Source organism: Dicentrarchus labrax, unplaced genomic scaffold, assembly GCF_905237075.1.
Source record: "Dicentrarchus labrax unplaced genomic scaffold, dlabrax2021, whole genome shotgun sequence".
Taxonomy (NCBI): domain Eukaryota; kingdom Metazoa; phylum Chordata; class Actinopteri; family Moronidae; genus Dicentrarchus; species Dicentrarchus labrax.
In genome coordinates, this window is record NW_026136719.1 from 21,995,503 (window position 1) to 22,014,246 (window position 18,744).

Here is an 18,744-nt window from a genome sequence, read left to right on the forward strand (position 1 = left end):
AAAGCTTTTCAATTCATCATGGTACATGATAACCACAGCACACAGAAATGTACCTAAATAATTGTCATTACCCTAAATTGCTAGGTGTTATCCAAACATCTGACATGTTGCAGACTTAACAAATACAACATTTTCTATACATGGAAAAGAGCTATCTTGACAGCCTGAGGTCAAAGTAGGGACCTAAAGTATGACTTATGCTGGCAACCACTAGATACATATTTTACTGCTGTCCTATTAGTCTGTTAAGTGCTTAAGTATCGCAAGGCTCTACGCAGGAGCTTAATGTTAAGTGTGCTGTTTGTGGCTATGTGTATGGATGCAACACACCAGTTTACACACACTGTGCTGTCCATGTGTGACCTTTCTCACAGAAGACGCCATTTCTCCCATCACACATATTTTTCTCACTCACTTCATTCTGATCAGCTCCTCTGCTCTTCTCTAAAAATTACATTTTTATTGACACAACAGAACAAATTGAATCAGTTGGCATAGAAAAAGGAGAGCAAAACAATTAAGGCAATGTTCTCAGTTCTCTTTCTGTCTAGTCCACCCCTTTATCCCTTCTTCTCACATTCTCTATCCCCTTGTTCGTTTCTCTTTCCTCTCTTGTTAGATACTTCAGTCAATTTCTGTTTGTCTTTCCTCTCATCACTGGCTTTTCTGTCTATTCTGTACATACAACACTTACTGCACGTCTGTCCATCTTGAAAGAGGGATCCCACCTCTGTTGCTTTTCCTGAAGTTGCTCCTATTTTTGCCCTGTACGTTTTCCCTTATCAAAAGTAAGTATCTAAGGATAGAGAGTGTCCTGTGTTATGCAGATTGTAAAGCCCTTTATGACAACATTCAATAAAATTAACTTTTCATCATCTTTTAATCCATTTCCTCTTCTCTAACATCCTAGACTCACAGTTGCTCTACTCCTCCTCTTTAAATCTTCCATCTTTACTTTTCACACCCCCATCCTCCCAGCTCGAACTCCACTCAACCATCTTTTGTTTTCTTTTCTCAAAGCTTCCCCTCTCTTGTTGCTCCTCTCATGCTTGTCTGCTCTTCCTCACCTATCTCTTCCTCTCCTTTTAACCTCCTCTAATCCCTGACTCCCCGTCTCTGCCCCCACGCGTCCCAGCCTCACCAAACTCTCTCCACGCAACCGCTCTCCTCCGGATGTGTTGCCCTGTGACTGACATGCCACTCACTGATAACACACCTCATTCCACAGCCAGTGAAGCTGTCATTGGGGGGAGGGACAGAAAAGGAGTTTGAAAGGAAAGGTAGAAAGAAAGAAGAGAAAGTAAGAGAAACACAATGAACGGGGGTTGGAGTGAAGAGTTTGTTTATAAAAGAAAAGGCAGGATACAAGGAAAAGACAGAGTGACACAGGAGATATTTTGTAAAGTGTACAACGATAGCAAGCGAGGTGATGTGTTAAGATGGTTCTTGATAAGGAAGAATTGAATTCATTGTGGGGAAAAAGGAAGGGGCAATATGAATGCATACCACATAACCACAACGTCCCCAGTTTGATTCTAGTCTTTTCTCTCTCCCCTCATTTTCTGTCTCTGAACTATCAACTGTCAAGTAAAAGAAATGCAAGAAGACACTGGATGAAGACTGAAAAGGAAAGAAGGCAATGGGTAAAGCATGTGGGGGAAGGGAGGTTAGTCTTGTCAAAATTGTAAAGGGAGACAAGGGGGGTGATGTGGAACTAAATTATTTGAATAATATTTATGTAAATGGAATAGACAAAATAAGTTGGGACAGGAAGAGGAACAACAAGAGAGATGTTGAAGAGAAGAGGAAATGGAAAATAAAACAATGGTGCAAAATTGCTCCTATTATGGTTGTCTAAGGCAAAGTTGTTTGTTGACATTACCACTGGTGCAATTGAAATCTGCTACAAATGTGGCAGTGATGTTATTCTGTAGAAGCAATAGCCCCAAAAAGCTCACTTAATCATAAGTTGCTATATTTGTGTTTTGATCACACACGAGTTGCTATATTTATAAGTAGGGATATTGACACGTTTTACACCGATGATCACAGAAAAAGTTCCCATCTGTTCCAGATAGTTGTTTCCGCCGAGTATTTGCTCAACCCTATTTAAGAGACAGATCCAGGCCCTGTTTTCCAAAACCATCTTAAGGTCGATGATCTCAGCTTGATAGATTTACAATTAACCAAGATTACCTCAAAGAAGATTTAGGGAAACAGCTTGCTGGGTATTCCCAGATATTCCTGCCCTCCACAAGCAAGCCAAAGTGGGTAAAATGATATAATAAAGTGTAATGTGTCTTTATGCATCCCCAGATTTTCCACTTTTGCATCTCCAGGCATACTGTCACCTTTTCCTCTCTCTCTCTCTCTCTCTCTCTCTCTCTCTCTCTCTCTCTCTCTCGTTATCTCTCTGCCTCTCCTTGTTATTCACCCTCCAAGCCTCTCCCCCCTCTATACGTACTTGCCCTTACCCACTATGAACTGTTAGCAGCTCTGATGTACAGCCAATATTCTCTCTATCATATTAGCACGGCTGCAGTGTGTCAAGGAAGTGATAGGGAGAGGAGGAAAAGAAATAGAGAGAGGAAGAGAGAGGGAGAAAAAGAGAGAGAGAGGATGGAGAGGAGACGCATTTGTTCTACTCATCTCAGCGCTAAAAGATACAATTACCTCTCACAGCATATTATCCATGTTTTATACCAGCCCAGGGCCCCATGCCTTTGCCTTGCCGCGCTCACCCCATGTAAGGCCCATATTTTAACACTAGCTATGACAGTTTATTTAAGAAAAGAAAATTGTCCCCAGGGAGATGGAGAGGGGGAGAGAGAGTGTGTGTGTGTGAGGAAAATGAAAGGGAAAGAGGGAAGGGCAAAGAAGGTAGAGGTGGGGGCAATGAAAGGAGGGAGGAAATGAGAGATAGACGAGGCAGAGAGAGAGAGAGAGAGAGAGAGAGAGACAGGGAAAAGAGAAAATCATCTTCAAGAAAAAAAAGCGAAGCAAAAGATAAAGAGAGGGAAAGAAAGAGAGGGGACATATATAAGGTGACACACCAACCTCTTAACAAAGACCATAAGTCTCTGAGACTTTTTCTGAGCAGAAAGCAATGACGGCTCCCATTTAACACAACAGAGACTTGCATGAGCGGAGGAGCACATACAAGATCATACTGCAAGAGGGGCAAGACATGCAGAAAGATTTAGTAATAATGATTGGATGCACCAGGTAGAGTTCTGCTAACCGACAGACATACGTAGTAGAAGCAGTATAAGAGGTATCAGGTTTCAGGTTGGTTTTAGGCCATGGTGTTGCTTAAAGTTTCTGGCTCTGGTCACATTCAAGTTTGATTATTTTCAGATGTAATTCATAAAGGAATTTCTCTCCCACTAAGGATGTACCAATCCAGCATTTTCTCTCCGACTTCCTCTTCTGACACCTTTAAAGTCCCTACAAGAAACTTTAATTTTATATTGATTCTGGCAGTACCTATGGACAAATACTGTAGTGTTCCTACCACCTTGTACGTTTTACTTTGGATATTAGCCGGTACCGTTTACTGATCCAACACCATTTATGCCCCCCCACACACACACACTAAAATCTGTAAACTTCTAATTATTTCCCATTAGGTAATGACATGACTGAATGAATGTAACTTTGCTGAAACATAGAATTTTAGCAATGACATTAACAAAGAAACTGTATGTAATGTGGATCTAACACAACATGGCCAATACTCAATTCATTTTAAAATGTCAATATGTTGTCAGGAGATATACAGTAAATGCCCAGTTGGAAGTAGGAAAACAAATTATCGCTTCAGATGTCAGGTTGGGTTTGGATCTCAAATTTGGCAGTACCAGTCTGGTTAAGTCAGGTTAGGTCTTAAAGACACAGGTACAAGCCAGGTTCCGGTCTCAGTTTCAGGTCACTGCAGAACTTTTCCACAAGGCAGGAATATTAGTTTGATATCCACCGTTAAGCATCTACTTTATAGTATGCTGGTTATTTGTTACATTCTTTTTGCTCTTCATAGGGTTACTAACCTATGCCATGCAACCTCTACTTTACCGTGGATACGTCTAGAAAGGGCAGGTTAACATTACATATGCTCTTTGGTGGATCCTTTTATTCAAAGCACCTTGCAGCACCCTTGCTGCATACATTTTTAGCACTCATATCTCAGAGCTCCAGTGGGAATGAAACCCCTAACCCTGACTATGTTAGTGCCTTGCTCTCACTATCAAGCTGGACCAGACTGCACACTGGCACCAAACAGTGATGTAAAATAAATTAATTAATTAATTTAAACACAGAAAATCTTGAGCCCTATCACACATACACACACCTTTCTCTCCCCCTCTCTCACTATGTAATTGATGCCAGTCTCGTGCCCTTTTGCCTCCTCTGCCAGCAGGCAGAGGGCTACCATAGAGGTGTCCGCTTCACCCCTACAAAACAACCTTGCCTCACCTTCACACATGCACACATACACACGTGAATATACTTGTATTTAGTGCACATGCATGCACACAAACATACACAAGGAGCCTGCAGAAACATGCACAAAAAGTGCCTCCATGCATGTACACAAGGTCTATGCACATGCACATGCATTTACACATACACATTCGCTTTCAGTCAGTATCACAATCTATCTTTGTCACTCCAGGTGGGACAGAGAGAAAAGCACGTGAATACGCATATGAGATGGTGTGCTGTGAGTCTGCACGTGTGTTTCTCACAATTTGGCCTTTTGGCCAGAAATCAGCAAACACAAACTATTAAGCACAACTTCGGCTACTGCATATGTCACAAACAGAGAAAGAGGTGAGGAGAAGTAAGGAAGATAAAGAGGAGGGGGGAAAGAATAGAATAAGACTGCAGAGAAAGCAGAGCCTGCAGGAGAAACAGACCAAGGACAAAGAAGAGGAAAGCAAAGAAAGAAAGGCAAAAAACGGTCTCAGATAGAGCGGGGCGATGAGGCATGTGCACATGCATCTATGCAAGAAAGAAAGAGAGATGGAAAGACTGTGGTGGTTTCAGATCAGTTGGAAGAGTAGTTCTTCTGCCAAGACAAAACCAGTCCTACAGACGACACACAGGCCAGAGTCTTCCAGTGTAATTGTGCATGAAAACATTCATTAAGCTTATTATGGCATTCAGTTGAGGTTTTAGCAGCCTAAGTGTCTAAGAGCAGAGTAGTGAAGCAGATGAGCTGTCAGGGTCTAGAGAACAAATTGTAGATTAGATAGGAACAACATGTTCACTCCCTGCAATATATACATAGATGAATGTGTTTGTGTTTGTGTGTGTGTGTGTGTGTGTGTGTGTGTGTGTGTGTGTGTATAATTTTCACTTGACCTCAGTTCACTATGACAGACACTGACCCATGCATCCTCTTTTTTCATCCTTTCCTAACAATTCTGTTAGAAGCAACCAGCTGTTTATCTGTGTGTATGTAGAGGCAGTGTGTACATCAGTAGCATGTTCATGTGTTTAACAGTAAGGGAAAGAAAGAGAGTGTGTGTACGTGTGTGTACACACACTAGTGTTAAACATTCATGCTACCGTGTTGGGTCGTGATGGGACCGGTGTGACTGGCTGTCCCTGCCACTGCCTCATCCGATAATGCTGATTTGCTCAGGCACTAACAGACGGACCCCTCTGGGGGTCCTCCAGGCACACAGTCAATCACTGGTACTCCAAAAGATAGTACTCCAAAGCTATTTAAATCGTGAAACTCTTTTCCTTTCTCGTCTTTCCATCTTTTGCGGTCTCTTTTCGCCACTTTTTTCTCTTTATCTCTCTGTACCTCTTTATACTGACACCTACTACTAGGAAGACTTGCAGCACATTTTCAACAATCAGGTTTTTATACTGATTTTATGTTGCTTCCCCTTTCACTATAATGCAAAATGAAGATGCACACACAAAAAGAAAATCCTCAAGTTCATTAAAAAATTATTTAGAGTCAACACAGACTAATATACTAATATAAAGCAATGCAACATTTTGTCTCCATCTTCCAATTTTAGTGGTAATGGGGACAATGCAGGCAGCTAATTGTAAAACTAGAGTCCAAGGTGTCAATACCCAATGCTGTTCTTATGCAATCATGAGGCACTTCAGACAAAGAAAAACACCCACCAAGAAAGCAAGCTATGTTAATTACATGAAGATCATCAGCCAGTTTAACACCAGTTGTATCCATCTCTCCTTCATCCACAGCAGTAGGAAAGATAATTTTCTGCGTATAAACAGCGCTACTGATTAGTAATAAATTCTGCAGATATGTGCAGGAAAGTGAGTCGTGCAGTAAACTGATTTAAGTAACCATCACTTAACTACACTAAGCCACCTCCATCACTTTCCCCATCTCTCCCCCTCTCCCAGTCCCTCCCTCCCTCCCCTAGGCTACCTTTTCCTCCACTAGTCACTACATCGTTACCATAATCAGATAAGACAACTACCTAGGGAGCACCAGCATCCCTACAGCACCTTGCTCCTGGCACTGTGTGTGTACATGTGTGCGTGTGTGTGAATTGCTCCTGGCACTTGGAAACCCGTATTCCTTTTGACTGTCTTTTTCAGTGTTTTGATCTTTTCAAACCGACAGATGACTGGTGTGTGTGTGTGAGTGGTGAGTGAGTGAGTGAGTGAGTGAGTGAGTGAGTGAGTGAGAGAGAGAGAGAGAGAGAGAGAGAGAGAGGTGTATGTTAGTACTTTGTATGTGTGCAAGAAAGGTTTCTAAATTACCCAGCTCCTTCATAGGGTAATGTCTGTATTGTGGCTGACAAGTCTGCCACAAATTACAGCTGAACTGTGAGTGTGTGAGTGTGTATCCGTGTGTATGAGCGAGAGAGCGAGCAGATAAGTGTGTGTGCATGCATGAGAATGGGAGTATGCGAATGCTGTTTGAGTGTCAAGGATGATTATGTTATTCTTCTGAATGGTCAAAGCAGATCACATCATCATACCATTAAAGGAAAGGCAGACTGATTCACAAGAATGAAACAACGCATACACACAAAGTTTTAAAACACTTCCAAGCCAAAGTAGTGCAACACAAGCAAAATATCTACAAACCATACACTTTTAAGTGCCTACATGGAGATTTTTAACACACATATACTGCACACAGATATATATAAAAACCTGATCCCTACAGGGCATACACACATACTGTACACTTGTTAGCAATTGAGCCATCAGCAACACTACATTTAGCCAACAACACGTTTGACTGCCACATTACTGTAACCAGGCATCAACACCAATCAGCCAGCCAGTAAACTGTTAAACTGTCATGTTGTATTTCATAACTAGGCACAATACATTTTAAGTAGTGGTCAACATGTATAACTTCCTCACTTACCCCCCAGCCTTGAATCACCGCTTTAAATCAAACTCCCTTTGATATGCAGTACACTCCTTTATCTACCTGCATTTGGAACCTCCATTCTCTCTTTTAAAAACATACTGCACTTATTACAGAATAGGATATTAATGCAAAGAAATCATAAAGAAGTGAGATTAAGAGATTAAAAAAAGTAATTACTGCAAACATAATTTTAAAATGTTACTTAATCAAAACAAATTAATAATAATTTATGATAACAAGAAAAACAGGTTACTTATTTATTTGCAATAGACTACTAGTCAAGGAAGGCCACTTTTTTATATCTTTTTTATAACGTGTCAGTAATATATTTTTTTATATTTTAGTATCTTACATTTTGTGAATTTCTATTATACACTGTCTTGCCGGAAGTGACATGAAAAACATAATACCACTTTCATGTCTGTGCGTTAAGTATAGAGCTAGAGTCTTAAGATGATTGGCTTAGCTTAGCATTAAAACTGGAAGCAGGGGCAAAACAGATAGACTGGTTCTCTCTAAAGTAACAAAAAATACAGCTAACAAACCTCTCAATCTTATTAATTAACTTGCTCGATCTCGTTTAATCCAAATCCAAACTGCTGAACACCCACCAGGCAAAATCGATTACGTTTGTTTTATAATTATTTCTTTTTTTTATCATCTAAGACATGGATTTTATTTGAGTGTTATTTAATGCCATTATCAATGCAATGGGATAGAACTAAATGTGTCAGGGACTGGCAATCAAACAGTTAACAAAATGTAATATCTGTAATATGACCTATTTAAATTCTTGCCAGGTCAAATAAAACTTTCCATGCAAACATGCATGTACGCAATTTAAAAAAGTATACAAACAAACAACTTAAGCACTTAGTGATAAGGCTTGCCATGGTGACCGTGTTTTCTACCCTACTAGCCCTGGTGTTATTCAAAGATGCTGAAAGAGAAAGATTATCCAATGGAGTAATCTGTCAAATGATACTCTTCAACAGACCAGAAACACACACACACGGATTCATTTGGGGCCTCAAGACTCTCTCCACTTCACTTGCTGCCATTTCAGAATGATCAGAGCTAATGAATGCCTCTTTCTGTCCATGACGGCCTTGTATTTCTGACTTCTGATGCCTTCTAAAATTTCTAGTTGATGTGCCACTTAGGTCAACTGGCTCTGAAGAAACAAAAAAGGGAAAATAAAGAACACAAATACATACATTGTTGTAGTATATACACCACATAAATTGACATCTTCAACACATCTGCAATTCTCTATGGTTCGGTGAAAAGGTAAATACTCTCATCTTTGTGTTTAGCATTCCTTTAAACATGCAACAAGGTTCTCCATACTAACACAAACAGATGCTGTAAAATAATCTAATATCACTGATCCACAACTCTGGAACAGGATTTATTTCTGTAAACAATTATGTTATAATCATCCTTACATTCTTATATTGAAACTGAATGTACCAAATTGTATTCACGGGATCGCAACTCGACTCAACAACTCCTGAATAGATAACAAAGTTAACAAAATACTATGTTATCTATACAAATCTGAAAACAACCACCAATTAGAAACACATCCAAGCAACAAAATTAAACAACCTTAGAGAAAGAAAACATCAATTTCTGTATTTTACACAGAAAACCATAGAAAATAACCACAGACCTGGACAGATAAAATAAGTAAAATTAAAACAGTTCCTGGGGCTCTGCAGCTAGTTTTCCATACAGGACATTTTGAAATGTTATCTGTGTATGTGTGTCTGATGTAATGTGTTTGTACCCTGACCCCAGCAGCTGTGCCAAAGCAGATGTTTGCTAGTATAATTACCACTAGCTCAAAGAGAGGAGAAAAAGATGGACAGAGAATGAAAGAGAAACACAGACAAAGAAGAAGAGTGAGAGACAGAAAAGAGACCAGTCTGCTTTTACAACCATTACGGCAACAGTTAAATACAATCCTGATGGTGCTACTAATAGGAATCAGAAATACTTTACTTCTAAGGTAGAATGATGAATTTAATGCACACAAACAATGGATGTACATACACACATGTTTATAATCATGTGCGTCTCATAGTGACCGACTATGGCATGTTTAGCAGGGCAGTCAAGCTACCATCAGGATCCCGTAAACCCTTGAGATTTGTTACCTGCAGAACTAGGTGTGTCCACCTGTCCAGTGTAAGCCTCCCCTCAGTTCTGAAGTTGACAGTCTGCAGAGTCTGACTGCTGTACTGACCATACCGCAGGGTGACTGCCTGCTCAGACGCGGTCACAGAAAAAAACAGCCGCGCCCCTGAGTTCTTCTCCAGTAGCATCCTGAAGGAAACAAAAACACACACATATGTAAGAAAGAACACAATTATTTCAGCAGCAATAGACTAGACAGGCCATTTGAATATTTGGCAGTGATCAGCTGTTATAACTTAACAGAAGGAAGAGTGGACTCTAAACCGGTGGAGTTGAGCGCCACTACACGTAGTCTCTCATTCTGACATTTACACATGGAATATCAATATTTTACACGACTGCTAGCTTTCAGCTGCTACACTGGGTGCAGACACACACACCCTCCACGTGTCATATTAACCACCTTCACTGACATTTTATGGGAAATCATGGCTTTTATGAACCCAGAGCCGCATACCCCATAAATCACAGATAGATGTATGCATGAGAGAAAGACCATATGTATGTATGTATGTCTGCACATGCATGTGTGTGTGCACCTGTACAATGAAGATAATAAGTGCAAGAAGTAAGTAAGTTGGCTACCTACAACAACTAAACAATTTTTTACCAGACTGAAGTGCTTTAGCTTTTTGATTTATACGTAACAATCCTGATTTAATTCAAGGCTGCTACTAACCATTACTGATTAATCTGCATACTTTGGTCTATAAAATGTCAGAAAATAGTGACAATTCAGTTCAAATCTGAATATATTCAAAGTGTACAGAACCAAAAAATACCCACATTTGAGGGCTGTAACCAGTAAAATTTTGGCATCGCTTGAAAACTGTATGCTTACTTCAGCAGTTAATGATTGTAAAAATTGCATAGTTGATATATTTTCTGTCGTCTTATCTATTTCAGCTATAATGTATTTCATATGTTGTTATGACAAAGTAAGGTGACGGTTTGGGAAAAGAGTTGGGGTTTTTTTTGTCAATAAAGAACAACACCGAATAAGGCTTTCCTTCATCTGTGATAATTATGATATATCCACATAGGAAAAGTCAAGTGCATGTAACTAAAGTAAATCAGAATCCTTGAACAACATAAACATGACTTCATAATCAGTTTCTGGAAGTGAAGTCATGCTACAGTAACAACTACGGTTGGTAAGAACAGGTGGCTGGCTCTGTTCATTGTTCAGATGAGGGGAGGGATGTGAAATCACAGAGAGAGGGAGAGACAAAGAGAGAGGGGTGAGGAGAGATGGACAGAGGTGAAGATAGAGACCTCCTTTCATCTGGCTTCTTTGATGGCAGCCATGATCGTCTCTACAACAAAAGACTGATAGCCAACGACAGCAAAAGAAAGCGAGTGAGAGAGGGAAAGCAGGAGAGACGGGGGGGAGATATTACTTCCATTCAGATGCATTCAGCCATACAGGTGTCATGTTCGGCAGACCAAGACAACAAGACTTGTCTGTCATCTGAATCCCCAGACAGACAAATTCACAAACAAAATCACAGCATGAAACTTAAAGGAGTGATTTGATCTCTGTCCGATTCTTAAACTTTACTGACAGCAACATTTAAACTGAACATCAAGAGAGTTACTAAAATACACATGCAACCTGTCTAGTCTTGCTCTAGGTCGTTCTTCAGACCTGTCACTACTGCAAAGTTATCACGTTGTCACGTTTATCTTTTCAGCACATTGTGCAATATGTGAATGTTGACAGACTTTATCTCATGAAAGCCCAACAAAACCAGCTTATTTAAAATGTTTGTTTAATCCACAAACATGAAATTATTTTCTCACCAAGCCTGTCCTTGTTTATCCATATACAGCCAACCATTTCTGATCATATTAAAAGACAGTCTAATAAAATCAATATAACTTAACTGCTAAAGTAATTTAGCTAATCTGTCAAAGGGGTACAGTTACATTAACTTCACATATTTTACACATGATTGACACATGTTTACAGGTCTTTAGGAGGTCTACTGCATATGTGAGAAAAGATATATAAAACCTTTTGTCTCCTGAGGGAGCTGTGTGAAGTTTGATAAATTGCCTTAAGTGATGTCACTTGAGTCAGTTTCAACTGGGACTTAAGTCTGAAAATGAAAAGAAATCCGGGCATGTGGAGATGGACAGAAGTGAGTTTAACCAGACCTCTGAAGCCAATTTCTTATCTGCTTGAAGTTAGCGGCTACGAGTATAACATACCTAAATTTTGGCCGTCAAGTTGGATATTAAGTTGGTAATGTAAGCGCCACATTTTGACAAGAAAGAAGAATGCCTGGTATATAAAAAATGATATTTCTAATTCTCGGTTTTGATCCTTTTATGTCAAAAGTCAAACAAGGTAAATCAGCACATTACTCTTTTACTAACTACATTTTAGCAACAAATCCTAAACCAGCAAATACAAAGCAAAATGTCATATCTGTTTAGCCTATTTTTAGTTTCACGACAACGCATCCAATGTTGTTTGAGCAATCTACTTTAAGTGTTGCTGTATGCTGGAGGAGATAGGGTTGCCAAGCAAATCTAACTGATCTTAGTGTGTGTGCATGTGCTTTGTGTGTGTGTGTTGGAGCGGTTGTGCGTGATTGCAAGCTGATCTGAGTGTGTGTAACTCTGCACTATACCAGCTCTGCCTGAAACATACCAGCACACTCTCATCCCCTGTCTCTCACACACAACATGTCTAAGTAGGACATGACAGCAAGTTGTTGGCTAACATTTCCTGATAGTGATACTGACCTGACCAGACCTGACCTGGTTGCTCCCTGTTATTAGATCAATATCTGTAGACTTTTACCCCCTCCCCCATGTTTGAAAATTATATTAGATATCAGAGCAGACATTTGACTAGACATCACAGCAGTAGCGTGTTTGCAGCAGGGAGCTATATGTATTTCACAGTGGCACAGGATAATGTTGGACTACTCTGATACTGTACATGAGAATAATACCACATTTCTTTTTTTTTGCTGCATTTCTTTTCACTTTTCCACCTTCTCACACCAAGTAGAATTTCAACAAGACCTCTAACTTGAAAAACGACAGCACTTTACCTGGAAACAAGGGAATTAAGAACTATATGTTATAGAGAGGACATGGTCACAATGGGAAACCGCTCTGGGCATCAAACCGGAGCCAGTACTTTTAATGTCACTGTGAGACAGATGGACAACAAATAAACCTCATCTTTAAATTATTGTAAAATGTGTAACAAACATTTAGACTACATAAAAGGTAAACAGACTAACCCTTCGTTTCTTGATTTGTTTGGGTAATGTGCATTGTTTATTTATTTACAGATACTCACTGTGTTGTATAAAATAACCTTGCTTTGTCAATCATTCCTTTCTTTACCTGCCCACCAGCCATTCACTACCTTCTGCCTGTAGAGGTAGGCAGAAGGTAGTGAATGGCTGGTTTGGCTTGGTGTGGTTTTTACCTTGTCTGACTGTCTGTTCTTTGCCAAATGTTGATATGCCTTTTTACTTAAAAAAGACTATTTTCACTGGCTCCAGTCAGTTTTTGGGTACCCGAAGAGCATAGCTGAATGAGACACAGCATGTACAACTGTTAGAGCAGTTTCCTAACCAATAAAGTATCAACAAAGCCTGCTAGAAGTAACATGATGTTTTTTAGTGCTCTTATTGGTCAAGCCATTATTGTAGCAAAACTATTTACAGATGTAAGTGGCGAGTTGTGTAACTGTAACTCAATCTATGTGTGCATAATCAGATTTGTAAATGTGTAAAATAATCTGTAAATATGTACTGAGATTTGTGAATGTGTACAGGAATCTGCAAATGTGTTTTAAAAATCTGTGTGTACGTAATCAGATGTAAAATGTGTAAAAAATCTACAAATCTGTATTCAGACAAATCGTTCCTCACACGCACAAATCGCCATACGCATTTGCAGATCTCTGCCACGGCAGAAGTGTACCAAAAGTCTTGTGTATAAAGAGAGCCAATTGAGAGTCCTGCCTGAGTCGTAACCAATTAATTGTCTGCATTTCAGGTGTTGGAGCAAATACTTGGACTTGTCATTCATTAATATGTATATCTACACATTTACAAATCTCAATATATTTACAAATCTCAACCCACTTGCCAATTTGAACACACATTTGCAGATTCCTGTACACATTCACAAATCTCAGTACGTATATACAGATCTCTCCACTCACATTTATAAATAGTTTTGCTACAATAATGGCTCCATATCTGACCTTTGCTTTTTTTCCACAGGATATTAAATAAAAAAAAGATGCCTAAAATGTACTTCTGTCTGCATGGAGTTTACTGGACTCCCCAGAGAGAAATAGCTAGCTAAGATCCAACATCAGCATCTTTTGTAAAGCACAGTAAAAGCAAATGGAAATGACTGCTGATTACAACTGACTTATTAATCTCATTTTTTAGAAATTACAAAAATCAAACTCACATCTCCCCCGGTGAGCTTGGCTTTATCCACAATGCCAGAGTGAGGGAGCCCAGTGCTCCGAGACTCTGTGAGGGGGGAGAGACCAGACATCCATCCTGGACTGGCCGAAACAGCACACTACTGGACCTACCAGAAGCCCCCTCTGAACTGGAAGTGGTTCCAGTCTCTGTCCGAGTCCCAGGACGAGTGTCATTAATGTCTTCTGTTACACAGGTACCCCTGGTGGAATAAGGTTTAAATATGTCAATATTCTGTCTGAAAAAGGACATTCAAAATGTTTTTCATCCCTTAATATATGCCACATGCCAAGATATTCTATTACAAGAGAACTCTTATGGTGTCACTAAACTTATTTTATTAGTAAAGTTGACAATCACAGAATACAGTCAGCATGTTTCCTTTTTTCCATATACCTTAATAACATTATTATAAATCACCTACCTGTGTGCAGGCAGTAGCAGTGGGGCATACGGAGGAGTGGAGGATCTATAGGGACACTCCTGGACACAGAAGGCCTGATAACATGTCATCAGCTCAGACTGGGAGGACGGTGTCTGACAGTAGCTGCGCCGCTCTGGAACTCCACAGGTGGAACGAGCCGGGGAGGTGGACACAGGTTTGAAGGCAGCAATGTTCTCCATTCGCGGGAAATGTCCCTAAGAATGAAGACGGTTTAACAAGTATTATCATTCAATTTAATCTGGGTCTCTTGCCACTTTTACTTATTTGTGGCGGCACCAGCCTTTGACATTATAGGATACAATAACAACCTATAAAGATATTTTTTAGCAATTTGGAGAATCTAATTCAAAGTGTTATAAAATGGGTTACAGAATAGGGTTATCATATACTATAGCTTATTTTGTTATGTATACAGTACATTTAAAATATATTAGTATTTTCAAAGAAAACATCAATAACTTTGTGAGAAAACAGACTACATTTGGAGATATCTGTTTTATGGACATTAATTAATTTGAAGTTTCCAGTAGGCCACTTTCACCAAAGACATTTTGACATGTCACAGTAGGAAAAGCACAGGCATAAATAATAAAATTAATGATGCCTGAATCCCATTTAGCTGCTTCAGTTTCAAGGTCCTGGATCACTGTCACACTGTCATGAGTTACTGGGACACTTGAATAGAACAGAACCATTGTTAATGGTTTAAGTAACACCTGTGATTTTCCTACAATGACAAGTCAAAACATCTGCTGAGGAAAAGGCCTATTTAATAGTTATTAAATAATTCATACACAGTACACTGTCTGTTTAACAATCACTATTCCACAGTCTTTGGATCAGAAATTACAACTGGCTCTCGAAAGCCACTCTTACCTGTGATGAAGCAGGTATTGGACACAGGCTGAAGAGGAGGAGAATTAACCAGAGGAAGATGTTATGTCGCCTCATCCCTTTCATCATGTTTTTCCCTCTCTTCACTTCTCCTTCAGTGATGTTTCTCAGATGAAATGGCCAGATAAAAACAGGCCACCTCTTCTTTTTACCCATCCCTTGCTCCTTTCGCTTGATTTCACCTTGTGTTTCTGCAACTGACAGGATCTCCGAGACATCTGTCTTGCTCTTGAGCGTTCCTTCCACACATGCCCTCCCACTTTTTAGGTTTTTTCTAACTTCCTTGTTGCATTTATTCCTTAAGTTACACTGCTCCTCTCTCCTTCCTCCATCCATCCTCTCTCTGCTGACTCCTCTCGTCCATGTTTGTCTCTTACTTCTCGCTTTCTCTCCCTTTGCTCCTGTCTCGTCATCAATCCATCTCTGGCCTTTGACCCCACAAGGTTCCCGAATCGGATTCTCAGAGTGGTCCAGCATGGTCTGAGGTTCTAGAATCTCGGAAATGGGTTCTGGAACATTCCCGCAGGCAGAGGGATGTTCAAGAACCTGGATTTTTTTCGGAAGCCTTCCAGCAGCGCTTGAATAAGTGATGACTGTCATGGTTTCATGGTTCCAGGGTTACAGGGACATTTTTTACAGGCCAGTGCCCCAAGGGTGAGGCTACGAAGCTTAGCTCTCTGTTACACTGTCTCTGTCCCTGGCACACACACCCACACACAAACCACAACCAAAGCCTTCACATGATAGGTAGGATTTCACAATCTAGAGAGGGAAAAGAGAGAAGGAGAGAAGGAAAGAGAGACGTGGTCAGACCAAAATCCAACATGAGACAAATCTGAGGAGAGTGAAATGCCATGCAGGCTATTCCCTAGCCAAAGCCTACACTATCATGTACAGCTTGATGGAGGCACAGCTCAACTGATACTGCTACATTGCTTTCCCCTTTTCTTCATTTTCCATTGAATTAAACATGCCCTTTTTCCTCTGGCATCTGGCCTCCAGGTTTTTATCCAACTGAACAGGTTTTCACATAAGTTTGTTGGAAATTGAGGCTTAGGCCAAAGCTCTCTTCATTACAATACTTATCAGCTTCAATTTCACATTTTGACACACAAAAAGAGGCCAGCAGTGCAGTCATCTCTAGTGTTGAATTACTTGGACCCTGTTGCCTGCTGTGTCCGTTAAAAAACAGGAAAGCTCACGGTGTATCTAATAACGGGTGCTATATGCCGTACAAATTTGTAAATCTATGCAGATATTGTAACATGCTAAAATATCTGGTAGCTCCTTGTGGTTACCTGTCGTTGTAGAGTCCCAGCACAAAGCTCTATCCCCATCACAAGTGCAGCGTCTAGATACATTCAACTTGTTGCTCTGGCATGAGTCGAGCAAAACAAGCTACCTGTATTTTCCCACACACCTGTCTGTCTCTCTGTCAGCGACAGCAGACACGGCTCCAGTAGAAAAAATAGTCCTTTCCAAACATTATGTTTTCCGTCGTCCTAGTCCACACTTTGACAGAAAAAAAAAACTGAATGACACCACAACTGAACTTGACAAAGCTCCTCTTTTCCCCCCTCTGTCTTACCTCCCTCATTCAGAAGAACATGCGGCACGCGGCGGTAAGGAGATTACCGCGAGACGCCATCTGGACAGCAGCGCTCGAGGCGGCAGGATATTGGGCACAAAGTAACGATGATGCAGCGTTACACAGTTGAGAACCAAGTAACGGAAACTTGAGACCCCTGGGGGCACAAACAGTGCGACATATCCGTTTTGTATCTGTTACACAACACTAAAGATTGTCTGTGACAGCAAGGCATTAATATGCGATTTAAATAGCCTAATTACCCCCTGCCTGGTAGTAATGCTTTACCCCCCACCTACGTGGGTTGCGTCTGCATTTCAGACAAGTGGCTCTCAGGGAAAAGAGGAACGCTACTGCCGTCGCTAGGCAACCGTGATCCGCGCGGCCATAGTGCGTGTGAGGAGGAAATCATCAGATGGACTTTGAGTCAAATTTATAAAATATAAAAAAAAATCAAAATAAAAATAATATGAAAAATACTACATCGCCATTTAAGGGTGACATCCAATAACAATCCAACACACATGGATGCATGGGAAGGATGGATGTGTGCATTGATTGAAATCATTCATTTAGAGAATGCGGAGAGAATCACTTAAAATGTATTTATGCTCTATGTGTCCACTACAAACAATAAGTAAGAACGTTTAATGTTAAATAAGTAATAAGTTATCAAACTAAAACATACAAACAAATTACACAAAGGCATAGATCCCATTTCTTTGTTTTATTTGTTTGTGTGTGTTTGTGTTTGTTTGTTTGTGTGTGTGTTGGAGAGAGAGAGAGAGAGAGAGAGAGAGAGCTGCAGAGACACTGAGAAACAAGAACCCTCTTTACTCCGCAAAAACAGATGAAAGAAAATCCATGAAAGGACATTAAAGCAACAGACAGAAAATATAATATAATATAATCCATTAAAAGACAAGTAAGGGTATATGTATTAATTAAAACCACGATTAATAAAACATTTACACATACAATTAGACACACTTATGGGAAATTACCAGGAGTCAGCAAAATATCAGTTTTTAAAAAGAAGGATGGGGCAGCAGAGCTTAAATGTCATTCCATGCTCAGTATTTCCTCATGGTATGTGTACATAGCATATAGTAACTTAATAAATAAAACCTGAAATAGAGGATGATGTTAAAGGAGGCCCTTTAACTTGCAGGAATTAAAGAAGAGGCAAAGGAGCTGGCAAGGTGTCTTTCCCTGTCAGCAATTTAATGGCAGTCACCAGGGATGCACTGCTATGTGTGCTATTAATTGGACCTTGGTAACAATTAACTATTAATTACAAATTATATTATGTGCCTGTGATGAAACCCTGTATGCATTTTTGCCTATTTCTTTGTTTTACTTCAGGCCTATAAAACAACCAATTTATTCAAATGTTCTAAATTGTATGTTTACCTTTTTTTTTCAGGTAACCTAAGCCAGCATTGGAATAAATGCATAAAAACAGCAGTAGTATCCCAGGTGGGGATAGGTTTGTATATGGACTAATACTGTCCGTATGCAGAAGATTACAGACTGAATCTTTGACAGATTGTATTTTAATTTTATTGATATGATATTATATAATATGATGTGATATACAGATCGGGATACATTTTCATAAACATGGATACCTGTTTCTTTGTTTTCCTTCAGGCCTAATGTATTTTTACATTTTTCTTACATTAACTTAAGCCAGTTACATGCATAAATCTTCTACTTTCAAAAAGCTGAACATCCACTTGTAAAATATAAACAATCC

At 39.8% G+C, this 18,744-nt stretch overlaps 1 protein-coding gene across 1 annotated transcript in view; it reads right to left on the bottom strand.

The window, feature by feature from the left end:
* ush2a (Usher syndrome 2A (autosomal recessive, mild)) overlaps nucleotides 1–17,228 on the bottom strand; it is a 197,405-nt gene extending 180,177 nt beyond the window's left edge. The window contains exons 1-5 of the mRNA XM_051379326.1: nucleotides 16,696–17,228; nucleotides 15,380–16,159; nucleotides 14,483–14,697; nucleotides 14,042–14,260; nucleotides 9,547–9,715 (exon numbers count right to left, since the gene is read on the bottom strand). Of these exons, the coding sequence (XP_051235286.1) occupies nucleotides 9,547–9,715; nucleotides 14,042–14,260; nucleotides 14,483–14,697; nucleotides 15,380–15,997 (1,221 nt within the window). The 5' untranslated portion in view covers nucleotides 15,998–16,159; nucleotides 16,696–17,228. The remainder of the gene's footprint in view (nucleotides 1–9,546; nucleotides 9,716–14,041; nucleotides 14,261–14,482; nucleotides 14,698–15,379; nucleotides 16,160–16,695) is intronic.
* Between the last annotated feature and the right edge of the window lie 1,516 nt (nucleotides 17,229–18,744).